Genomic DNA, 25,131 nt, shown 5'->3' with positions numbered 1-25,131 from the left:
CTTTTTTTTGCTGCTTTATGACTCTTAATGACTGCAGTAATGGGCCTTTGCTTCTTGTAGTTCTGACTTACTTTTCTGTTTAATGAGTGAAATATTATTACTTTGTTAATTATAAATAATTACTTCTCTAAGTTATTAACTTCATTACTCAGAAATCTTTTGAAAAATATTCTGTGACCCTATTACATATAGGAAATAATTTTCTGTTCTCACTGTACTTCTGAAGAATGTGGGCATTCCATTAATCTGAATATTTTCCTGTTCTTGACTAGAGAAAAAAATCTTAGCTTTTTTTGTCTGTTGATGCAAAACAATAACCTGGGATATTTATTGTGCAAGTGCTGTGAAGTTTATAGGATGCCTTTTTAAGCCATTTTTTTTATCTTAAAGTTTTAACTATTGCCAAATGACCTAATTTGTTGGGAAAACTTTCTATGAAATGTCTCAAGCTGGTTTAATAAGTCTCCTAAACAGAGTTAATTGTGCTTTTTGCTCGAACACAAGACACATTTAATGTCTTATAGACTTTCTTTATATTTTGGTATATCTTTTTCAAGTTTGATGTGGAAACAAACTGTGTCTTTGTGCTGTTAATTATAATTTTAAAATACACAATAAAAATAAAGTCTACAAAAAAGTCAAAATTCCATTACAAACAAAAGCTGAAAAAAATCCATAATTGTCACTTATACTTAGTATGCACTTAAGGTTTTTTGTCCTTCAAGATTTACACTAATATGCCAAAATGCCTTAAATCTACTGAGTTAAATCCATGTCTGATAACTACTAAAAGCACTGGATTAATGAGAATAATTTAAATTACATCTGTTTTTCGTTTATTGCATTTTATATTTACATCCTAAATGGCCTCAAACGAAGATGCATAAAATTGCTAATGTATTTCATCAATGACTGTGGAATTTCAAGCTATCAGACCTTGCATTTCTGTTAGCACAGTTTTGATTCCAAGATGTTTGGAAAGAAAAGAGCATATATATCAAGTAATAATATTTCTATTCTAATTAATTTTCTCATGTGAATACTTTTCCCTTTTCCATTCTAAATTTACATTTTGTACTTCAACTTTTTTTTTTTTTTGGTTGCAATTTTTAAGTCAATGCTTAATTTAATCAATGCTGCTCTCAGGCTCATGACGATTAAAGCTGGCTTAATTTCAGTGTTATTCCAAAACTGCAGCCCAGTGTTTTGTTCCCTTGGTTTGTGTGCTGTGCTGAACCGAGCCTGTCATTTTGTGTCGTGATCTGCTTAATTCTTTGCCTAGTAGTGGTAAGAATGCTGTTGGAAAAATGGCTATTTGCTTAAACAAAGATGGGGTTGCAAGGTTGCAAATCCTAAATGCTGTTTTTTTGGTTGTGTGTGTTTTTTTTTTTTTTTTAAGAATTTTTTGGTTTCGGTGTTCATAAATTATTAATTATTTTTCCCCATTGATTAGCACTCATATTTCATTACTCCTGATATAACTGGATTGCCAACAATCCCTGAAAGCGTAAGTATGCAGTTTCTTTTTTAAATATTTAGAAGTATCAACCTCTTCTGTGGGTAGGACTAAACTCTGCTTTTATCAATAGGAGACATTCTTTTTTCCCCAGAGTGCTTTTAGAATATGATTGATGTCTATTATTAAAACCTTTAGCTAGTAGTTATTGTTGCATTCGTCATTAACCCTTTATAAAGCATTAACAGGGCATTTTTGATCACTACTATATCTACCCTTTGTTCATAATTACTTGGCTTGTTTTCATTCATTGCAATGATACATGCAAAATATGTTCTACTTCCGCACCTTGTGTTATTTGAATACCTGCCCTTTAGACGCTGCATTGCTAAGCTGCAAATACAGCTATCAAGATAATACAGTTGGCTTTTTGTGTAAGAAGGCATTGTTTCAGGCTTTCTGACAACATGCCATACCTGCATACCTACATTTGGATGGTAACCGTGCACCAGGAATGCTGGTTATCATTATTTTTATTAAATGAAGACTTGCATTCTTTGGATGCTAAATCCTTGCTGGTTCTGTGGGTAGATTGCAAATGTGAAATCTCAGATCACATTCTCTATGATGTGTTTAGCCAGAGAACATCTAATAAAAGAGCTTCTGAATTTTCTGCTCTCCAGTCTTGCATTTGAATCTGGAATTGAGTACAGATGTGTAGATGGGCATTTTTACGCTTTGCAGTAATAACTTCCTTCTAAAAAATTAACATGTTGGAAGGGTTCGCCGTGGTACAAAACCGTGCCGTGACAGAAGTGTGCCCACAGCATTGGGGGGAAGGGCTGGGCAGGGGTCCCCATTGCCTGGGGGTGAGCGGGGAGGTTGGGCAGGACAGGGCTTAGTTTTCAAATGTTTATTTCAATCTGTCTCACCCTCTGGGTTGAAGTCCTCAATTTTAAAGAATTCTCTTGTTCTAGATTATTATTTGGGGTTCTAGGAAAACATAGCTTTGGAGGTTAGAAGGTGTGTTATGTGTTCAACTTGAAAATGTAGGCAAAGTTTACTCTGGGCCTCTGGCTGATGGAGGATCTTGCGATGGTGACACTCTGGTTTTATTTTGCTGATTCTGTGGGAGAAGGGAAAAGTGGTACCTTTGTATAGTTGCTTTTTACTCAATTTATAAAAGTCTGATCCTTTCAGTATGAAACAAAACAGTATGGTCCTACTGGAGGGTTAGAACATGTACTGAGTTAAGAGATTAAGTAATTGGAGTAATTTTGCAATAAAATGAATTTGCTTATTCTTTGTTGTAAGGTTCACATATTTTAGGGGAAGTAACTTTCCAGATGTAATGCAGAAATAACTGTGACTGTCTCCCAAAGTTATATTGGTCTGTACAAAATTGCAAACTCTTTTTACCGCAGCTTTTGCAACACAGAATCAGCAGACCACTGTCACTACAGTGTTAGAGGGTGTGCTAGATAAATTGGACTCAAATTATCACGGTGCATCAGCCTCTCATCACTAGTTAAAAGTAGCACTTGAAAGACCAGTTTCTTTCTAAATGGAGTGTTTGTAGCCTTAAAGCTCTTGTTTTTATCTCTTCCAAAATTTTGTGCAGCACAGACCAAGAATAACTCTATACTCTGTGCCTTCAAATTAATAATGCATTTCTGAATTTACATGAAACTGGATCATCCGTTGGATCTTTGTTTATCTTTTTGATACATTTTTTAATTTAATATTGCAACCTATCCAAAAAGGAGGTCAACCCTTTTTGTCATCATCTGGGCTTTAACTGAAGTTACTTTTTCATTTAGTAGAGTCTGTGAGGAGACCACCCAGCAGCTGGTGAGCACCAGCTCTGCCCCGCGCTCCTGGGCTGTGGGGAGGCCCCAGCTGGCGGCCCTGTCCTGGCCCCCATGTCCCAGCCCTTGGGGAGGTCACCCTGCTCCGAAGCCTCTGCCACTTGTCTCTCCCTCGCTGTTTTCTCCGGGGTTCACTACCTTGCTCCCGTGTGTTGGCCCCATCCAGCACAGGCTGACAGTTCTGCTCAGATTATTGTCCTAGGGTTGGGGCACATAACTGGGACGCCTCCTGCATTCACATTCAGTAATTTGTTGTTCTGAGGAGAGATGAGTGAGAATTCTGGTTGCAGATACAATAATGAAGGTGTGAAATTAAATGTTTTGTATATTGTGGGATGTATCAGTGTATTTTCATATGTACACTCCTAATGTTTACAAAAATTTGCTGTTTTCCTAGACGTTTTGCTGGTAGCTGTTTTAGCTTGTTCAGAACTTATACATCTCTGGCACTGTGCCTTGCAGAAATACTGTTAAATTCAGCTGGAATACAGAGATTTCTTCCTCCACTCCCTTTTTATTCCACCCCCACCGCCACTTCTGTGTTATCCAAACTATGAATAAGAGGTGCTGGTGACTTGGCTTTTTGTTAAACTCTGCAGGAGAGCTGGCATTGGGTTCTCCTTGGGGGCAAAAGGGGTGGCCGCAGGAAGGACCCAGCACCTTCTGCTGGAGCTGCTGGCCCTGTCATGTCCTGGTACAGGCAGCTCAAGAAAAATCTTGGTGTTTTTCAATGAACTGTTTTGCTGTACGGAAAGTAGAATAAAATGTGTTGGCTGTGGCAGAGCCTGGCAAAATAGCAGAGTTTTATTATTGTAGCTACAACACAACAGTTATTGTAATGGTGGAAGTTCTGTTCCTGGGTTGTAAGTAGTGGTTACCTTAATAGCATACAGTGCTATTCACACCAAACTTCATATTTTTTCAAACTTGGAAATAAAAGGGCACATCTATATTCACAAGCATAATCAAATGAACAAAATATCAATAACTTGCACCAAAGTTAGTTTTTCATTAACTTTAAAACCCAGTCAATTATTCTTAAAGCGTACAAATCTTAATGTAAAGGGATTTTTTTTTTTCATTGTTTTGGGTTGTTTTTTTCCCCCAACCTACTAATTGGACAAAACATTTTGTGAGTAATGTATAATATGTTCCACTGAGCTACTGCTGTTGCAATATTGTTAACATCTCATTTATTTGAACAGAGAAACCTCACTGAATATTTTGTTGCTGTGGATGTGAACAACATGCTGCAACTTTATGCCAGTATGTTGCATGAGAGACGAATCATTATTACCTCTAGCAAACTAAGCACTGTAAGTACTTCACACATCTCCTTTTAAGTAGAATATATTGGACATTTCACAAAATGACCTGCAGACCTTTGTAGTTTTAGATATGTTCCATGTGTACTTATAAGACAATATCTACATACTTTTTTGATATATGGTTTTAGTCTGGCTCTTGAAGTACAAAAGTCTGATTTATATAAGACCTACTCAGATACATTAAGTCAGGTTAATTATTTTTCTTATCAGGAGATGAGAGTTCTTTAACTCTCCTGAGTTCATTTCTGTGCCTTCTAATCTAAAAAGAATTATTAAGGGCTATTATAAGATCTTTATTGTTCACTTGTCACTTATTCCATTGGAGCTACTTGAAAGAAATCAAGGGTCTGTAATAATAGCTGCTATCCTAACCTGGTAATAGGTAGTTTCATCTTTGTTAGAGTGGTTTGGGAGTGCATACTGTAATAGCTCTGATTTGGAGCAGCTCTTCAGACTGATAATAACGTACAACTCAAAATAGCTTTTTTTAAAAAAAAAAAAATATTAAAGGTTTTAGGCTACTGCCCACATTAAAATGTCTGGGTTTTGGGTTTTTTTGGTGTTTTTTTGTTTTGTTTTTTCTTATGCCTCTTTAGACTCCTTAATAAAAGAATGTTGTATTTAATTTTGAAAGTATACCTAAATATTTAGATGTTATTTTGTTTTACTCTTTGCAGAATATTATGGGTTTTTAAAATATTCTGTTTTGAAAATATTCCCAAAATTAGGTTTTCATTAGTACAAGATTGTCATTTAAAATCAACTTTCATATTAGAGTATATTTGTTTTGCAGAATCTTTAGCCTATTAAGCACATCGAAAATACCTTTATTTTTTTTTTTGACAGTACTGCATAAGACATTTTGTTAATTATGCTTTCTACAGTGGAAAAAAACTTTAATGTTCCTTGTTAATTGTACTACCCAATAAATGAACAGTGATTTTCAACACATAGGTGCAAGGTTGGATATAGCATTAAAAATTAAGGTTCTCAAAGGCTTGCAGGTGCTGACTTCCAATACATATGTGTGCATGTAAGGAGTGAAAATTTTTGGATTATAAAGAGTGGATAAAATACATTTAAATGCTTTAGAGTCGAAAGTAAATTGAAGATCCAGAAGATTCAAAATCGCCATAAAAGGCTGACAGGTTTTACAGGTCTAGGTGGTAATAGCAATTTTTTTAAACACCACAGTGTTGGGTCTCTGGATCTGCAATTACCATCACAGTTAGGGGAATGCACAACAACAGCACTTACCAGTGGTTTGCAGATTTTGGAGCTAAATAAATCCATGGCGATTGGAAAGAAATAGAAACATGGGGTCACAGAAGCAGAGGCCATATCAGTAACTGCAAACCAGAAAAATAAGTAGTGAATGATTATGAGCAGTCTTCTAATTACTAGTCTATGGTATATTTTTTAACCACCAAAGATGTTACTTTGTCTAAGGAAATCTGCATATTCTGTGGCACTTTTTTCTTCTCCCTCCCTCCTCCATGGCCATGGCTAGGGGAAGAATTGGGCATTACAACACAGTAATAAGATCACCCAGATGGAAAAAGAGAATTTACAGGTGTTAAGGAATACACCGTAAAACCCCTCAACATCCAGTGATGCCCCAGTCAAACCTCTTTTGCTGCTCCAGTAGAGAGGAGACAGGAATCATGATGGCAGCTCTGTGCCTATGGAAGTTTCATTCTGCAGGTGGGCACGTGTCTGTCTGCTTAACGTGGTTTAGAATTGGAACCTTGGTTTACATTTGTATCCTCTTAAGATTTGTGTTTGTTAGGCTGAGCATCTCAGCTGATCTCTGTTGCTATGATATGACAAGAGGAGGTATCAGAACTGGATCATGCTCATCTAGACCACGTTATTTCTGTGTTCAGATTCCAAGCTTTTTGGAAGTCATTACAGAACAACAGAACAACAGCTTTAGCTTTGTTCAAAATTCAGCTGTTTATTCCAAACCTTTTCATGAAGTAATAATAATCTTGATGGTGTCCTCACTTGAAAATGATTAATATCACTCTCCTGGACAAGGATAGATAGTGCTAACTGAAATCTGTAGTGACATTTGGATGTCCAGAAGAATGTCCCCAAGCTGTGAATGTAAATAGTAGATTCCTGGTCAAGGCCAAAAGAGATAGCACATCACTTTCACTTTCTTCTGGTTATTTTTTCAGTCTACTCGCATTACTGAAGCCATAGCTAAATGAAATTACTGCCACATCATGTTGGATCCACTTTTGATATGGGACGGGATTAATTTGCACTCACATAAGTGAGTTCTGATCAAACAGAAAAATAGCGCTGGCTTATCAGGAACTTCAGAGAGAACCGCTACCTGCTAAACTCTTTCAGAAACATAACAGGACTGATGCGAGTCTTGCTTCTTTACAGAGCAATGTGTAATAGTTAAACAAAACACTTTTCAGTATCTCCTGTAAGAATTTAATTGAATCACTAGCAGTGATTAGATATGGCCTTGCCATAAGATTTTTCTTCTTTAAAATGTTGGATTGCTTGAGGTCATACAAATAAGAAAATTAAGTGTATTTGAACATTAGCTTGTGTTTGCTTTGTGCTGGTTTACTGTTGTGTACACAACACAGCAGACTGGGACTTTGTGTTGCAAAGGTCACAATCTCATATTCTTAAATTACAGCTTGATACTTGAGAAGATTATTTGTGTTAGTACTATCAAGTACAACTTTCTGTTAAGGGAGTTGTGCCTTATCTTTGGGGTTAACTGAATATCAAGTGTTTATGTCAGTTCATGAAGACTGGCTTGTGATGTCACCTCTGAGTTATCAGCTCTGTTTCGGTTCACTATCTCAGGGCAGTGACTGATAACAAAAAGGCATAATTCAAGACCTTGCTCACTTTCTCCTTGCCCTTCCTGTGGGGGGCCAGGAGTGGAAGGCTACACTAACTTATGTACAGAAATTCTTTGTCTAGCATTTCTGTGCTATAAATTTCATGCTTTCATTATGCTCAAGTAAAGGATCAGTCCTGGTATGGAAAAAGGGGGCATGATGCTGTATTTAAAAAAGAAGGTTTATTTTGGCAGGAAAAGGAGAAAGAGAAAAGAAGGTTGACTGTTTTAAGCTGTTGATAGAGATTTTTAATTAAAAAGACCGAAACAAAAAAAAAAAACAAAAAAAACCAACAAAAACCAACCAAACAAAACCCCTCAAACAAACAAACAAAACCCAAACAAAATAAAAGAAGTACCATTTTATCCTGATGGTGTTTTTCAGTTGTCAGCTTATATTCTGTTTCAGCCAAGGAGGCTTTGTATTATACACATCTTGTGATTTTTGCATTTGTTAAATATTCTTTGCATCTTTCTTCAAACTGATTTTCCATGGTTTTACCCCCTTTAAAAACTCCTTTGGTGGAGATCTTCATCTACTTGCCCTACCAGTAACCACCAAGATATAAGTGGAAACTTCCCACTGCTCCTTTCTGTCGTAGCTTCTGGGTCATTATTTGCCCTAACTGTTGATTCTTTTATTAGCTTGACTTTCCAACCGCTTTAATAATGTGATTATCACCAGCCTCACAGCTTGCTTCAGGCTTAGTGTTAGAGTGAGATGGATTCAGCTAGCCTGAGGATTACGCTCTGTAAGATCTGTTTTTAGCAAAAATTACCATTTCTGGCTTTTGAACAGTAAACTATGAAAGAGAAACAAATTATATGGCTTTGGATTAAATGAAAGACTGAATGAAACAAAGGAATTGATCTATTCACAGGGGTGGCTGTTAGTTGTTTCACTTCAGCTGTAAAAGGAAGACCTTTCCTAAATGTCATGCTGTATGTTCTTGCACGGCACTGTTTTCTTACACGTCACTGCATCTGCATGTATTCTTATTAGTTGTATGGGGCTGTACAAGTTTCAGTACAAATAATTTTTTTAATTCAGTCTTTCTATAAATTATTAAAGTGCTGGGGATGGCTTTTCCAGGAAGGCTGAGCTGCAGCATTGATTTTATGCATGCTGGAGGCAGGCCCTAGATGTTTCAGCCCCAAGTGCACCTGCTGTGGTAGTCTACCAGAACATCATACCACACTCTCATGTATTCAAAGCAAAGGAATAAATCATGATTTTACAACAGTGCATCAGTTGACTTATTGCTGTTTTGTGACCGGAGGTAGGAAGGATTGCTGTTTAAAGCCATGTCATCGGTTCTCAAGTCACTCAGGCATGAAAGCTTGTCATATGCCTCTGTAATTGTACCTCACCAGTCTTCCCCTAACTAGTCAGCTGGGGCTGCGCGTTTTGTCTCCAACACGCGGCTGGCCAGTGTCTGACAGGAGCTTTCTCATCATCCTGTCAGTAATATGGTAACTAGAGTGTATCGTCTGCGGCCTGCGCTGGAGGGGGAAGGATGCTACACTTTAAAGCAAATGTCTCAACGTTATCTCCATTTTGACCAATACATGTTTCGGATAATACAAGTGTGATGTGTTTGAGAGCACTGTGGTTACAAAGTCTTGCTTTGTGCTGGCTGGAGTTTTCTTTGGTGATCTCTATAAAAACAAACGTATATGTCAATAGAAGATACAGGTTTGTGGTGGTGGTGTTTTTTTTTTTTTTGGTTTGGTTTTTGGTTTTTTTTTTTTTTTGTGTGTGTGTGGTGAAGGAGCACTGAATATAAATTTGTGGAATCACTTTTACTGTTGCTTATATGCAAACAGAGCTTTCTGCAATTGCCCTCAGTCACCACAGTGAGTTGGACTGAACGGTGGCTTTATGTTCCTTGTCTCATTAGTCTTGTTCAGGTACAGTCACACTGTCCATTGTCACTTGGGCACTGGGAAGACACAGAAGCTCCTTGGAGAATGTAATACCAGCCACTAAAGAAAGGAAAAATGCCCCTTTCTCGAAACGCATTGTCTTTGTGAATCGCTTTACTCTTCCTGCATCTGACCCTAAATCTGAGATTCTTGAGTTTATTCCAAAACCCGTATGTCCCCAGGCAGTATTATCGTCAACTGAATCAGAAAACAACTGTGCTGGTTGTCTGTTTCTCTCACTTCACTTAAGTCTCTGCAGTTTACTTGTTGGAGATTCATGGATATGGTTAAAACAACTGCCAACCAGCGCTTTGTGACCAGGGAACATCACTGGGATGTGGTTTTGGAGCAGAGCGCACATTAATGTGGAGCCTGGAAAGGCAGAAAGTTCCTCTGCTGTATTTTTATGTTTCTCAGTTCAAAGCTAGCTATTTACAGAGCGACTTTTCTGGTGCAGACTAAGGATCCTAGACAGTGGAACAATTGGCTCCACACAGACCATCCGTGTTGGAGCAAATAGTGGCATTGTGAGTTGTTATACAGCTTAGTGACATCCTCACATTGCCTTATGCTGGGGTGATGCTCCTAGTTCCGATTAAACCAACTATAGTATCTAATTTGTTTTAATTGTGCACTGCAACATATGACAAATATTTCACTGATACTCACTGAACTCTAAACATAATTAGAATTCATTTTGGAATGTTAGGTCAATTAGACCATTTGGTCTGGCAGTAGGAGAGGAGTGATGTTTGATAATTTGATTACTTCAGGTGTAAGCAGTCTTAAGATAAAGTGGGCAGAGGTGCATCCTGTGAGTGCAGCTGCAGTCCCATTTTGACACACGTAGGGAATGTATTTCCGGCAATGAAGCTGCAGGATGTCAGCATGGAATCCAAATATGCTTAGGATATGCAACCAGACCTGGAAAGCTCTCCCAGTCTTAAAGTTTAGAATAGTTTTCGCATTGCCATAGCATAATATTAGGAGAAATAATTGTGAAAAAAATGTAGAAAAAATAATTGAAATATGTGGTGAGCAAATGATTAAAATACTTTTTGTTCAATGAGGGGGGAAGAAAAAATACAAAGTTGCAGATTGCTAATGTGCTATCTATGTAAAACATGAAGAACTGTATCACTTGGTTTTATTAAAAAAACAAAAATTCACAACCCCTAAACAAACAAAAACCCCACACTTTAAGTGTATAGACAGAAAGACAGATCTACATATTCATTTCAAAATTAAATTTTTCACTTGTTAGCACTTTGAGGAAAAAAAAAAGAACTAATCTAAGATTAAAATAAGCAGAAGTTGCTTCCTTTTCCAATTTACATATTCTTTCGCAAATCAGTAAGAACTGCCAGAACAAAATGCTGGGTAGAGCCAGTACAGGCGCTGCTGTGGGGTTATGCAGTGTAAGAGAAGCCTTTGAGTACTGAGTCCTTTGTGGTTGGGCTGTATGACAGCTGGGAGGCTCCATATTCCGTTGACCAGAACTGGCTCACCCTCTGCTGAAGTGATTGGTGGTTGTGTGGAGCATAAGATGTGAAGATTAATTACTGGTGTGTAGTACCAGCTCTGTTCTGCTGTGCCATTATGGCAAGATTTCTCCTTTTTCATGGTCACCGCTGCTTTATCACTTTCTTTTTCCTAAATTCTCCAATGATGATGAGTTGAATTATAACATAGTCAGCAGTTATCTCTGCTCTTGCTCGCAGTAAATAAGTTGTCTGTCAGCTATTCACAAGGAAGCTGTTCCCTGCTGCTTCTTAATTAGTGTATAGCAGAAGACCGTACCATGGAGTTACTCTGCGGGAGGAAATGTTAATAAAAATTATTTTCCTGGAAACTCTCCTTTCAGAAGTGAGAAACATTTACCGAAGTCCCTTGTTTTATGGGAGGGTAGCTCTTCATCCATGCAGACAGGTCATAAAATAAAGGTGGGAGGAAAGGGGGAGTCAAGAAGATGGTCAGAAAAATGGACCAAAAAAATATATGTTTTTGTTTTTCTGTGTTTTTGTGACAAAGAAAGAAATAATGCAGTTAGGAAGTAGATGAATGTCAAAATGCAATTTATCAAGAATGTACTGAGATGAAATGAAAATATATGAAGAAACTGAAATTATTGAACAAGTGATATCAAGAAGCATAATTAGTTTATTATAGAATAGATGAGTATCAGAAGAGACCCATTAGTTAACCTGATCTATAACATGCTAGGGATAAAAGCTGACAACTAACTTGCAGAAGCTGCTTCTTCAGCCTATGAAAAATACTAAAATCCTTTGTGGGATGAAGTAGTTGAGTAACATGGCTTTTTCTATGCCACCCATGCTTACTTTGTTACATAGATGCTTCTGATTATCTATAAAATTATGTATGGGTCCTTAGTCTAGGCACAGTATGCCAGTGGTATTGCTCATTGAGCACTCACCTGTCTACTACCACTTCAATTTTATTTTCTGCTCAGCTTCCATTATTGGGAAACATGTCACTCCTGGAGCTGTAGGCAAGGAACAAACCGTGTCTGCAGTCTCTTCTTTTCCCTTCCAAACTAATGCACAAGAATGATGCCATAATGCTGCTCTGAGAATCAAGAATTGCAAGAAAAGAATGAATTTGATTGTACATGAAGTGCTGTCAAATTCATGAATAACACTTCTCGTCCCTTTTATTCCCCCAGAAATAAGGATAAAAGGAAGTGAATAATTCTAAAAAAACCCAAACCAAACCCAGTAGACAAAAAATCTTTTTAATATTACTTTTTCTTTTTTTTTCCACATTTAATTTTTGCAATGGAAAAGGTTAACATATTTGTCTGTGGACTAGAAATAGATTTCCCTTCCCCTGTCTCCCTTCTGTGAGAGAGCTGGGGGTCTCATTTTGCCAACAGGAGGAAAATGCATTATGGCTCATTTAAGATCCTCCCTCTTCTTCTTTTTAAAGATTATAGGCATGGCAGATGGGAAGCGATTAGCCAGGAGCTAAATTAAAGAAATGTGTAAGTGGCTTTGGATATCATGGCTTGGACCATGTATTCTGTTCTCTATGGTGCTTATTTTCTTTTTTGTCAGTGACTTATGACTTCTCACCAATGCCAGCAGAATGGACTAAGCTTATAATACAGTCTGACTGTTTATTCTTAAGGGCTGGGAAGGGATTATATGCTGTTATAAACTGGAGAAAGCAAGGGCTCCCTTCCCACTGCTGTGACCAAGCAGTCTTTACCCACCCATTCAAGAACTGGATGGGAAGGTAGGGGTTGGCAACTGTGAGGTGTTTGTTATGGGGTTTGGGCCTGATCTCATTCCTAATCAAAAAAGATTTGGATATGGTTGCTTCTCTAATAAAGGTGGTGGTCTTAGGAGTTGTAACAGTGTAGAGGAGAGGCTTCCTTTCACCTCTACAACTGTTCCTCTTTCAGGAAGCGGATAGTGGTTTCTCAGTAATTCTCATGAACTGGGACTACTGGGTTAACAGCAGCAAGAGGTGGTCCAGGCAGATGGTAGCTACTGGAATTGTGGTAAAACGTTGATCCGTCCCCTGTGATTTATTGCTATAGGTATGAGTGAGTAGATGAGATAACAAAACAGAATCTTTAGCATCTTTCAACATATGTGTGGTCAAGGCAGTGGGAGGGAAGCAGTTCTTTGGCCCAGTGGGGCTGCAAGGGAGGAGGGAGAGAGCACGCCAGTACCCATTCCTGAGGGTTTTTCAGGAAATGTTTTTGTCACAGTAGTTCTTTAGTTGCTTACAGTAGATTGTGAAAGGTTATACGGTACCACAGGTTAATTTTACTTTAGTATTTTGTCTAACTTCTGTTGCTGTTTTTTGCTTTCTGACAAGATTATGCTAATCAGCTTCCTTCTTTCTAGTTTGTTCGTTGTGGTGTGTGCAGATCTCGCCACTGATGCTCTGCCACTCTTTTTACCTTTGGATATAGAAAAGGCTTTGAAAAAAATAATTTACATAGATAGAAAGTAACTGCCAGGTAAGTTTTGTGCAGGATGCAGAGTAATTATTTTCTTGCTACTCATTGAAATTATGTGAATAATAGTTATCAAGTAAACATAATGTGTGAGCCTGCAGAAAATCTTTCAGATGCAGAAGTATGGCTCTAGACACGTCACAGTTTTTAGCAAAAACTAAAATTAGGGAGGAAAAAAAAAGGCAAAAGGGCCAGTGCCTTTGAAATCCAGAGTAAAAGGTGCATTGATAGAAGTGAGCGTTGAGGTAGCAGATACACACACCAGAACTGCTGCAGCCACGTGAGGGATGGGGAGGAGACGCGCTCCTCATGTTCCCAGGAGCAGGTAAACCTGCTTTGATCAAGTGTTGAACTGAAACTTTTCCTGACTGTTCCTGTTTTGAACAACAATCTTCCCAAGTGGCTGCTTATTGCCATAAGGTGGAAAGTAACTCATCATTCTCTAGAATTTGTACATTGTTTCAGTCTTGCAGGAGTTTGCTAGTAATCAATTTACTGTCACCCAATAATGAATTTTGCTAACAAACTTTGTAACATGGTCTCCCAGTACTTGGAGAGCCTCTAGTATTACCAGGCACATAGTTCCAGTATTTCTTGCTTTTTTCAGGAGGCAAACGTGAAATTATTGTACCAGATTCACTAGAAAACTCTGGAGAAAACACCACATACTCTCCTTGCAGGGTGATGAAAGTTTATATGGTGATGCTGGCTGCAGTGTCTTATCAGAAGAGATCAGGAACAGACTGAAACTCTCAGTTGTACTCAGTGATGTTAGTAAATTCCTTACTGACAGAATGGGACAAGAAGCTTCTTTTCATTTTCAAACGAAATGCTAAGGATTTAAAATTAAATTTGGCTGTTTATTAGAGGGTTGAACGTTGAAGTTTTTTGCTAAAAGTTGTTTTTTAACTAGTTCAAGTCAATCGACTTATGTTGTTTATGTAGTTTAAAACAACGTTATTTAAACTAACTTTAGAACCATGATTAGTTTTATTTTTGAAATAGAAGTTGTTTAAACTGGAAGGCATTTATTGAAATGGAAGAAAACAGTCTAAAAAAATCAAAAATACTGGAAGCAGAAATATTGAAGTTTCTGTTCAATATTGATAAATGGTTTCAACAGACAAAAACTTTATTATGGAAAGAAACACAACTCTGGTACACGTTTTCCAATGCAGTGGATTGTAGGAGGTTGTCTTAACATCGTTTATTGCTTCAAAACATGTAATAAACTATCAAATTTGCAGTTAACTGGGTTCTGCAGCACTCTTCTGCCATAATTTAAGATTTTTTTAGCAAACTGCAGAGTTAAGCAATGATGTATTTCTGTATATACATAAAAAGGTAGCAAATTTTATTGGACAGATGCTTTCATGTTATATGTACAAGCCTATCTGTAAGGGGGATCACAGTTCACGGTTGATATGATCTCCAGTTGTTGCTGGCAAAATAGGTAAAGTTGCCCACAGCCTTGAAGATGACTTCAAGTAATTTAGGATAATGATTAGATGACTTGAAAAGAGACTTTTCTGATCTGTGACATTTCTGTTCTTACATTTTTTTTTAAAAGGTGGATCTTCTTAATTCCTTTTGGAATAGATAGCAATCAACAGGCAGGCCCCATATAAATGCCTCTTTCCCCAAATAGTGTAAGAACTCGTTTTCTGCCAAGGATCTCACCACTTGGTCAAGCAACGGATGCTCATTTCTGCAGGCAGGAGGTTTTGCTGTGTCTCTGCCATCCCGTCTCCTCTGGCGCAGGGTTGGGCGCCTGCCGGGTGCAGATGCAGACGCCCTCTGCATCCAGCTCTGCCTCTACAAACCTCTGGGCTCCAGGGCAGCCGTCGGGCTCTGCCTTGTCTGCAGGTGCTTTTCACATCTCTCGAGCTGTCAGGTTACTTAAACCTTGCAGCATTATTCCAAGATTTGCACTTTGTTCTATTTAGAAGAGTGAATATGTCAGTTGAAGAGGTAAGTTATTTCAATAGCTAATGCATTTGAGAAATGCAGTTGCTGTTGGTAGCAGTAAAAAAGGCAAAAAGAGAATTTGCCAGAAAGCGTGCAATTTTTAATATGACATCCATAATTATCAGTATTTGCTTAAAGGCAGAGTTGGCACAGTATTAAAATGTCAGACAGTTTGAAGAGCAGCAGAATCCCATAGCTGCTTTTCTTACAGTCTATATACAACAGGAAACTATAAAACATATTCATGCCATACTAAAATGTTTGGAAACCTACTCAGCAGCATAGATGGAAATGTTTAAATAAGATTGTTACGTTAAGATGTTAGACAAGCATAGAACAGTATGGCAAAACCTTGATCTGTGAGTAATCAAATCTTTACCTTTCCTGCTAGAAATATTAACATTTAATATTAACATAGATTTTTTGAATTTAAATATGTTAAATAGATGCCAGTGTGACTGCCACACCAAAATATAGATTGTAAAACAAGAGTGTTAATAAAACTTCAAATGTTTTTAAGGAATTATCTACTTCTTCCATTAAAATGAGAACTAAAATATAATACAGACTTATGCATATAATAGGAAAATATTTCTTCATGCAAATAGTATAGTCATCTTAATTCATAATTTAAGACTGCCTGTTAAGAGGAGGAGGAGGAGGCAGCTGTATACATCGGGGGATATCCTGTATAACTATCTACTCAGCTTTATTTCAGTCTGTGATCGAAATACATAAACTGCTAGTCTTTTTAAAGGTAGTTGTGCTTTGAAATTTATACACTATGTACAATTTTATATGGAAATACTAATTAGTAATTCCATATCCATTCTGAGTAAAAGAGCAAAAAACGTGATACTCAGCTTGACTGCACTATCAATAGTGTTATTTAAACTACAGAGAGATAATGTGGAAAGAAAACTCATAAATCCCAGTGTGTAGCAGAGGGATAAGATATTCATTTATCTCTTCCCCCAAATAAATTCTTAGTAACAGCACAGTATTTATTAAAATAGCCATTATTCTAATTGTAAAATGAGAGTAATTGTGGAGGTTTGATGTAAAGCTAAGAAACGCGATGTTAATGTGGGACGCGGAATGATGATGTCCTCGGTTTCTGCGGTGCAGCTGTCAGGCTGGGGCCGCTCGCTGGTCAATAGTGACATTCCGTGTGTCAGCGAGCAGAGTCTCCTGATACCTCAACTTGCGGTTCACACGTTACTGAAGCTCCAACTGTCGAACATTCGAGTCCCTTGGTACCACTGCAGCTTCCAGCCTCTCCTGACTGGCTCATGTTTCATTCTTTGGCAATTTGCCCTAATGATATCCCTCAGGAGCTTTCAGACCCACTTCTTTTCCATATTTAATCGTGTTATATTAATCTGAGTGCTGAGCAAACTATGCTGCAGAAATTGTAATTGTCCGTGATTGCTGCTGCGATGGTCTTACAATTTTTTTTTTTTCATTTTTAGTGTAAAAATACATGGACAGAATTGCAGTATAATTTTTATTTGCAAGTCTAAATGTCTAAGACAGCCAGGGTGTGAAAGCTTTAACTGTTCATCTGTTCCACAAAGGGTTTTTTTTTTTTTCCTGTAAAATCCGTAATGTTTTAGCACTTGCTGTATGGACAGGATTTATGGTTTATTTTTAGCCCTTTGTTTTGTTACTGTAAAAGTATATGTCGAATAAACAGTGCTATTATCAAGTTAACCGCAGATAGTAATTTTGTTGTGATATAAAATATTAGGACAGTCTTGTCTTTTTCCAGAAGCTTGGTGTCTTCTACATAGGGCTTTTTTTTTTTTTTTTTCCAAATGAAATTTGTAGTGTTTCATTTGTTGGATATAGATGATCTCTTTTTGAATACAGTTCTCATGTTTTCTCATTCTCTTGTAACTCTGCAGCTGCATAACAAAATAAATAAATTTGAGTGACTCCCTGATAGCAAAGTGGTATTTGATAGATCAAATTTGAATTCTTTAGGTATTGCAGATCATTTTGTTCACCCAAGGAGTGAACTAGAGCATGTTTCTAATCAATTCTGTGTTTTGTTTTATTTTTCCAGGGGGTTGTTGGGTTTTTTGGTGGTGTTTTTTTGTTTGTTTGCTTATTTGTTTTAGAAAAACAGATTTGGAATGGTAAGCAGATTGTAACATCTCATTTCTTTGTCAAGGAGTCCTTCATTTTCTGCTGATGCAAGTGCCAGACTTGCCAGTCTCTGCTTTGGGAAGGAGTTTTGGAAAATTGTAATAAATTTGCTTTGCTGTCATGGGGAATATTCACTTCAGATTTTTTTTTTTTTAAAGGTAGTTTGGAAATTAGGATAGCGACACAACAGAAGTTAATCCTGCTCCTGAGGTTAATGCTCTTCTGCAGCTTCATGCAGGTTCACATCAATACTGGTTGTTCCAAACCCCTCCCCTGAGTCCTTGCCGCTCAGTGTTGCTGGGTGCACTCGAGTTCTCGGTGTTCATGGCAGTGCCCACAGTTGATAAACAACAAGTAGTGCATGTTTATTTTCTTTTTTTCAAGGAAACAGTTGAACAGGCCTAAATTTTAACTGATTGGTTGTTTGACTTCTTGCAAATGTGGTTGTATACGTGTATCAGGATTCTTAGTAGATGCATTTAGGCAATTAAATGTAATTTAAAAATGCTGTAATAGGTTGATTGAGGAGGTTAAGATTCTTACATGTCTAAAAGTTAATTTAAAATTTTGTGTTTTCTTTTTATTCATGTTTTTTCTTGCCAATTCTGTGTGTGTATATTTATTTTTAGTTAACTGCTTGTGTCCATGCGTCAGCTGCATTGTTATATCCAATGTATTGGCAACACATTTACATCCCAGTGCTTCCTCCACATCTTCTGGACTACTGCTGGTAAGATCGCTAACCCAATATCCCCATTTCTGAGGTTCTCCCCTGTTTTGTAATTCCAAATATTGGATGAAAACACTAACTACTTATGTGACTAAATATACAGAATCCATTTTACGGAGGCACTGAAGCAAATGCTTAAACAATTACTTGAACAGAGATATTTCAATGTGACTTTACATGGTGTTCGAATTGGTACTTTGACTTACCGTGCTGATTACTATCAATGCAGCATTTAGAATCTTGTTTATAACAACTGTTTCAGTTTTATTGTTAGAGAATGCAGTCATGTAAATGTGGCTGTGTTACTGTTTTCTTTCATATGACATTTATTTTAACTTGAGATAATTGATACTGATAGAAGCATTCAGAAAAAACGGATCAGTTTTTCTGGAAACAAGTGTTTGCTGGCATCAATGTTTCCTTCGGGTCTATAAAATGATTTAATATTTGTATTTTAGACTCAGCCAGGTTCAGTATCCTATACAATGCCTTCCTGAAAGAGCTTAATATCTCCTTTTGGTACTTCCAAGATTTTCAATGTAAGAATATTGCTTCTCCTGACATGTTGCTGTTCATGTGACAGACTTTGTAGTTTTGGCAAATTTTTAAGTTTCTTTTAAGAAGGAATCAGTTTTTGAGTCACTTCTGATCCTTCAAGGGATGATGTTTCTGCATGCCTGTGTTTTGAGATTTCAGGCTAAGAAGAGATCTACTCTCCTTTATTCATAGTAGTGCCGAGATACTAAGTGAGAGTTTCTCTTAAAGAACTTAAACCAGGAGTATCCATCCCTGGAGACTTTCACTTTAACTAGACCCTATGGATCTGTGGTGGAAAAATGAACCATTTAAAGCCATTTTAGAGATCAGGAATTGTTATTATCTATAAAAACTGAGTCCAAGGCAGACGCCTACCAACGTAAGTCTGTGTTTTTGTTACTAATGTTTTTCTTCACAGAAATAAATTATGGTTTGCTTGTATGTTTGCTGAACTTTTTTTTTTTTTTTTTCTGGAACTATAAATATTGATGTGCCATTGAACTCTACCCAATCTATTGAACTTCTTGTTTTCAAAGAAATTCTCATTATGTTTCCTTGAGTCTCTTTGATAGTTTTTCCTCAAGTTTCCAATATTTGCCCATGGTATATCTTTTTCTCTGGTAGTTCCTATACTTAATATGTGTATTATTTATTGTTTTTAAAAAGAAATCAAATATTCTTCTCCCGCTCCTCCTTGTACTTTCAACTATAGCTAAGCCTTTCATCTTTAATGATAGTTTTCTTTTGAAGAAACTCTGTCCTAATTGTTTTTCCTCCTAGCTTTGATAAGATGCACAAAAACGGGGGTAGAGCTTGGATGTATTTGTTTAGTTTTTGTATTACTTGAGCTTACCACCAGAGGCTTTGTAATTTCTTCAGTATCATCCATAAATGCTGTTCTCAGAAGGCTGATCAACACGTTTATTCAAGCTGTACCCTGCAGAGTGCATCCTGAATACTAGAGGATTTTTTATTTTCCCTCCTAAGCTCAGATGAAGTTTCCAGAAATAATAATGTTAGATGCTGTACACAGCTGCTTGTGATGATGATAATAGTTGAGATTCTAGGTCAGTATGGCGTGACCTGAGTTTTTTTTTTTTACTCGTTAAAAAGAATCATGGAGTTTCTTAAACTTGTAAAACTCATGTATATCCCTTTTTCTTTTTCACAGTAGTACAATAAAGCGGGGCAGGGGGGGGGAATCCGTTTTTGAGATGTTCAAATGGAAACATAAAGTTCCCGAAAGGAAATGCACAGCTGATGAGTTTACTGCAGTAACTATAATTCTGACCTTTTAACTCAGATTTTCGTGCATTTACATTTCTGTGTTTGATCATGTTTGGTTTGAATGGTTCTTTGTGAGACAGGTTGGACTAGTGTAATAGAAACACATAAAATAATCTCCTCATGTTTTGGCCTATTAACCATGAATAAATGTTTTGCTCATAGCTATATGATGTATCATGTAAGAAAACCTAGATGATTCATAAAGTCAAAGTTTATGCCAGGCCAGACCTAGTATGTAGTCCAAAAGGGTCTTGTCAATTTAAAATTAATGATTTTCAATTTTTAAGATATTTTCATGTTTATGTAATTTAACAGAACAAGGTTCTGTTTATGAAACTGCCTTTTTTCTTTTTAGCTTTAACATGCATTTTCATACGTGGAAATTACATTGTAATTGCTTTGCTTGGACTTTGGGATGTCTCCCATGAACTTGCCTTTTCTTAGTGTTGTTCTGAAATTACATTTAAACAAATGAAGTACGGAATTATAGGTTTAATTTTGTTCATTCTAAGGCAGTAAGGCCATTTTTACACAAAGATAAAATATAATTAAATCTACTAGTTTAAATATAGGCTCTGATCCTGCAACCTTTTTTTTGCATGTTAATCATCCAACATATTTTGAGAGAAATTCACTTTTTTTTTTAAAATGAATTGGACTGTGTATCTTCAGAATTTCTTAAAGATAAATGAGATAATTCTGTGGGGATTAGAATTTGATGAATTACATAAACTGCTTAGTTAGTACATTTTGTGGGCATGAAAAAAAAGAAAAATGTATCTTTGAGTAGAACAATCAGATCTGTATTTAAAAATTATTTAAATTCTTCCAATTGCCTTTTTAACCACAAAGCTTTTTAGGTTCTATCAGGAAACCTGATATACAGAGTGGTTTTAGACATAATGTAACAGTCCAAACCCCCCAGTACTGAGCATCAGTGTGGGCTGTAATGCTGCCAGGACTGGCCAGGTTATGAGTACTTGCAAGGTCCAGTGTGTGAACATACTGTATATTTATTTACTTTCTTCAGAATGTTTCCCCCCCCCCGCCATGTAGCTTATCTTGGCCTCAAATTCTGTTACGAGAACTCCAATGTGAGAATTGGAACAGCCATCGAAAAAAGAAGAGATAATACTTCTCTAAGAGACAGTAAAATGTGAAGCAGTCAAATATTTTTTGTTTTAGCCCTGGAGTAAGAAAACACAGCAAAGTTACTAAAAGATTAATTTTTTGAATATTTTCTAAGAATTGATTTTTCTCTACACCCACCAGTGGGTGGGTGGCTTTCAAGAAAGCTTTTACAAAAATTAAATTTGAGCATTGATATAGTAATTATACTTAATTTTTTTTTTTTTTTTTTTTTTATAAAGGAGAAATCTAATTTCGTTAAATTTCTGTGTAATTTCTTGGCAAAGTAAGTCACTGATAAAAGAGTGTATGACAGTTTTGTGTGTGGATGATAAAGCATCTGTTCTACTGATACTCTGTTAAGAATATAATGCAATTAGAAAATTCAAGTTAAAATTGCAACATGTCTTTTTATTAGATCTGGTCTCTTCTGAATTGGGAGATATACACGCCTGTTTTCATGAGAATGGGACAATTATTTTCCAATTCACTTGTGTGTTTTGCATAACATAGAAATTATTTTAGGCAATGATGCTGTAGATTATTAACATTTTTGGTAATAACATGCATAAAAAGGAGAAAAACTATATAGCAGCTCCCAGTAGTATCACAGTAAGCAATTTCATGTACATATTGCACACCTCTGCTCTTATGGCTTCAGAATCCAGCAGTATTAAAATTCATTCTTTGCTGAAAATGGTCAAATTGACTTTCCATACCTGCAGTTTCTTATTTTCTGCATTTTCAAGATGTGTTTATCTAATTAGCTTTGTACCTCTATTCCGTTAACTGATCAGAATTGAAATGATGTAGCTGTTGCTTTGTTCTATAGAAAAGAGCTACACAGAACCCTTTTTAATGACAGATTTATTAATGGAGCAAATCATCAGCTGTTTTAAGTCAGTACAGGCCTGGTGAAGCTGCTAGAACAGTGTTGGTGTACAAGAAAACAAGTGTGCATTAAATGCATACATTATTGCCCTTGTTTCCACTGTAGTTTCACCAGTTCAAGTTATTTGTAATGCTAAGATACTCTGCGATTAACCCGATGATCCATTTTGCTGCATGTTCAGCAGAGAAATCCTCAGTTCCATGTCAGCCGTAGCCATCCTCATTGGCTTGGTTAAATATGTCAGCAAGCCAGACGCTGTCAGTCGGTGCCAGGGGCTCAGATCCGTGATCGAATTAATACCATAGGAGAAATTATGTTATGCCAGCTATCTGTGTAAGTTCAAAAAAGTCGTCTTAACTTCCAGTTATTCTTCAGAGATTATTTTTATTTATTTTTTTCTCTCTGCTCCTTTAGTATTTTGTTTCCCACCGAGTTGCTTAAACCAGCCTATCGTTCACTTCTCTGGAGTGAATCTTTTTAGTAATCTTGCAGTACCGAAAGGTGTGGTGATCAATGTTTTTTCCCCTTCAGTGCTGCATACTGAGCATATTCTTTGTCAGAGGTTGCCAAAACATGTTCACTAGAGGAAGAAGCAGAAGATGTAGGAACCATGATAAATTAGCCTGACTATTTCAGTTTCTTGCTTGTGTGCTGCAGGAGGTCTCATGCGAGAGGCTTTGAGGGGATATTTGTCTTCTTTTGAGAATATAGTTCCCCATCTTATTCAAATTGGAAATGAGAAATTTACTATCTTGAGTTCAATATGAAATTATGCACCTTCCAAAATGCCCACCAAGGAAGGGTTTCAGAAGCGTATTCAGAAGCAAAACTGGTGTTTGTGATGGTTATGTTGCAGTGTGGGGATGTTACCCAGTACCATATTTTCCAGAATGGTGTTTTACAACCACTGTAGTTCTAGAGACAGACAGATAGACAGTTTTGGAACATCTGCTCAGACAGCTCTGATGTAGAATACAGTTGGTTATTGGAACTGGCTAGAAAGCCTCACACATCTTCTCGCTCATATTTCCATACTTAGGAACATCATCCTTTATTTTGTGGTCATCTTCACTGCAGACAAAAAAAAAAATATATTTTTTACTTGTCCTGTAGAATTTTCAGTAGCAACCATGTAAGTTCAGTTGAGGCTTAAACAGTAAATGTTAACTTTGGAGTATGTGTGCCAAGGTTTTAAAATATTTTTTTGCTCCACAAATATTGTATTATTAGTAGTTGGTACTTAATAATTTGATCTTTTCCACTTTTTTCTTCAGTGCACCGATGCCTTATCTAATTGGTGTCCACTTAAGCTTAATAGAGGTAAGTTTACTATACACTTCTACATACTGGTAAAAATGAGGAGTATGTGCCATCAATAATATTTTTAATGGAAATGCTTCAGAAAGAATCCCTCATTTTTAGCATACACAATTACAAAATCTAAGCTTTGGATGCCTTATAAAGAAAAAAATATCCCTCTTTGAAACCTTACTTTTGAAGTGTTTTATGGAGACGTATAAGCTCTACATCACAATTTGTTTCTGTGTTTATTTAATATCTTAATGATAGCTTTTCTTTCTGCCTTTTTAGTGGTTCAGCAACAGATATTCCCAATAATAACAGTTAAAATTTATTTTGGAGTCACCATCAATCAGAATGCAGAATCATTCTGATTTCCCACATAAATGTACGTTCCTGTCCCTCTGAAAATCTGAGTAACGTTCATTCATAACATTCATAAGTATTAATTTAGAAATGAGTAGTATTTGCCAAAAACTGGGAAGTAGCCTTGTCAGATACAACAGAACAATAGAACTCACTGAAGCAGTGAGTAATAGCTGGGTTATAAATAGCTTTGCCTCTTTCCATAACCATTTGATGACACCATTAAGGCTATGTGTGTAGTCTGATTATCATGCAGAGCAGATAATTGATTTAGGAACTTTATTTGATTTACACTTTGCTAAAGCAATTTCTAAAGATCAATTCACATTTGCTAAGCTGAGGAGGTGGGTTCTCTCCCAGTGTTAGCCACTAGTACTTTTGTGTTTCCAAGAAAGAGCCTTCTGTCATGTACACTTCTTAATTCTGGGCATAGCCTTCTGTTCTCTCAAAGCAAGTTCTTATCATCTTCATACATCCACCGTAATATCTTGACTAGGACCTTTTTCCTTATTTTGTCAGAAAATAATGGAACAGGACTGTTTAAAGATTCTAGAACAGAAGGGTTTAAAGCTTCTGGAACAGAAGTCACTCGATTCCTTCTGGACTTATTTCCTGGACCCCACTATTATGTATTGTAGTACCATATTGAAAAGAGTTCCATCATTTTTTCATGAAAGAAACAAATGGTTTAATTCTTTGCTGCTAGTCAAGTTCATTGATGAAAGATTGTTTCATCCTTTCTTCTACAATACTACTAGACATCACATTTCTGGGACTTACATAAATCTGCAGATAATTACTTAGTTCTCTCTGTTTTTCATTTGATTATATGATTAATGTCCTGTCTTTCACAAAAATGAGAGAATGAAATGTTGTTATAAGATATGTATACTTCCAATATATTTAACTGTATTTTGTGCAAATCTTGGTTTTCAATAATTCATTTCCTGAATGTGCTTGTAGTTCAGATATTATTAATATAACCTTACTGTTCGATGCAGGGAAAGTGTTTTTAAAAGCTACTCTGAATACTACATCTAATTCAGAAATCCTACATCTAAAGCTCAAAATGTTGTCTTTGCCATTATTGTCCTTTGTAAAATCATTGTTTCTAGTCTAGCACATTATCATAAAAAGGTACTTCAGGAGGATGCTATAGTAAAATGCTTTCCCACTATTTTTTTCCCCTCTTAACAGCGAGTGAAAAATAGATCACTGGAGGATGTGGTTTTGCTCAATGTTGACACAAACACTCTAGAAACCCCTTTTAATGACCTGAACAACCTACCTGGTGAAGTGGTGAGTCTTACAGATTTTTCATTCTTTCTT

At 36.6% G+C, this 25,131-nt stretch overlaps 1 protein-coding gene across 5 annotated transcripts in view; it reads left to right on the top strand.

Annotated features, from left to right (window-relative positions):
* DENND1B (DENN domain containing 1B) overlaps positions 1–25,131 on the top strand; it is a 156,106-nt gene that overhangs the window by 76,583 nt on the left and 54,392 nt on the right. For 2 of the 5 annotated variants that reach the window (XM_082052743.1, XM_082052742.1), the window contains 5 exons: positions 1,454–1,507; positions 4,530–4,640; positions 18,193–18,293; positions 23,412–23,457; positions 25,000–25,101. In XM_082052743.1, coding sequence (XP_081908869.1) covers positions 1,454–1,507; positions 4,530–4,640; positions 18,193–18,293; positions 23,412–23,457; positions 25,000–25,101 — 414 coding nt within the window. The remainder of the gene's footprint in view (positions 1–1,453; positions 1,508–4,529; positions 4,641–18,192; positions 18,294–23,411; positions 23,458–24,999; positions 25,102–25,131) is intronic. The other 3 variants (XM_082052746.1, XM_082052744.1, XM_082052745.1) reach the window with 2 other exon arrangements.

This window comes from Streptopelia decaocto (assembly GCF_964273445.1).
Source record: "Streptopelia decaocto genome assembly, chromosome: 5".
NCBI lineage: Eukaryota > Metazoa > Chordata > Aves > Columbiformes > Columbidae > Streptopelia > Streptopelia decaocto.
The sequence above is the reverse complement of the archived record's forward strand: the minus strand, read 5'-3'. Positions and strand labels throughout refer to the sequence as shown.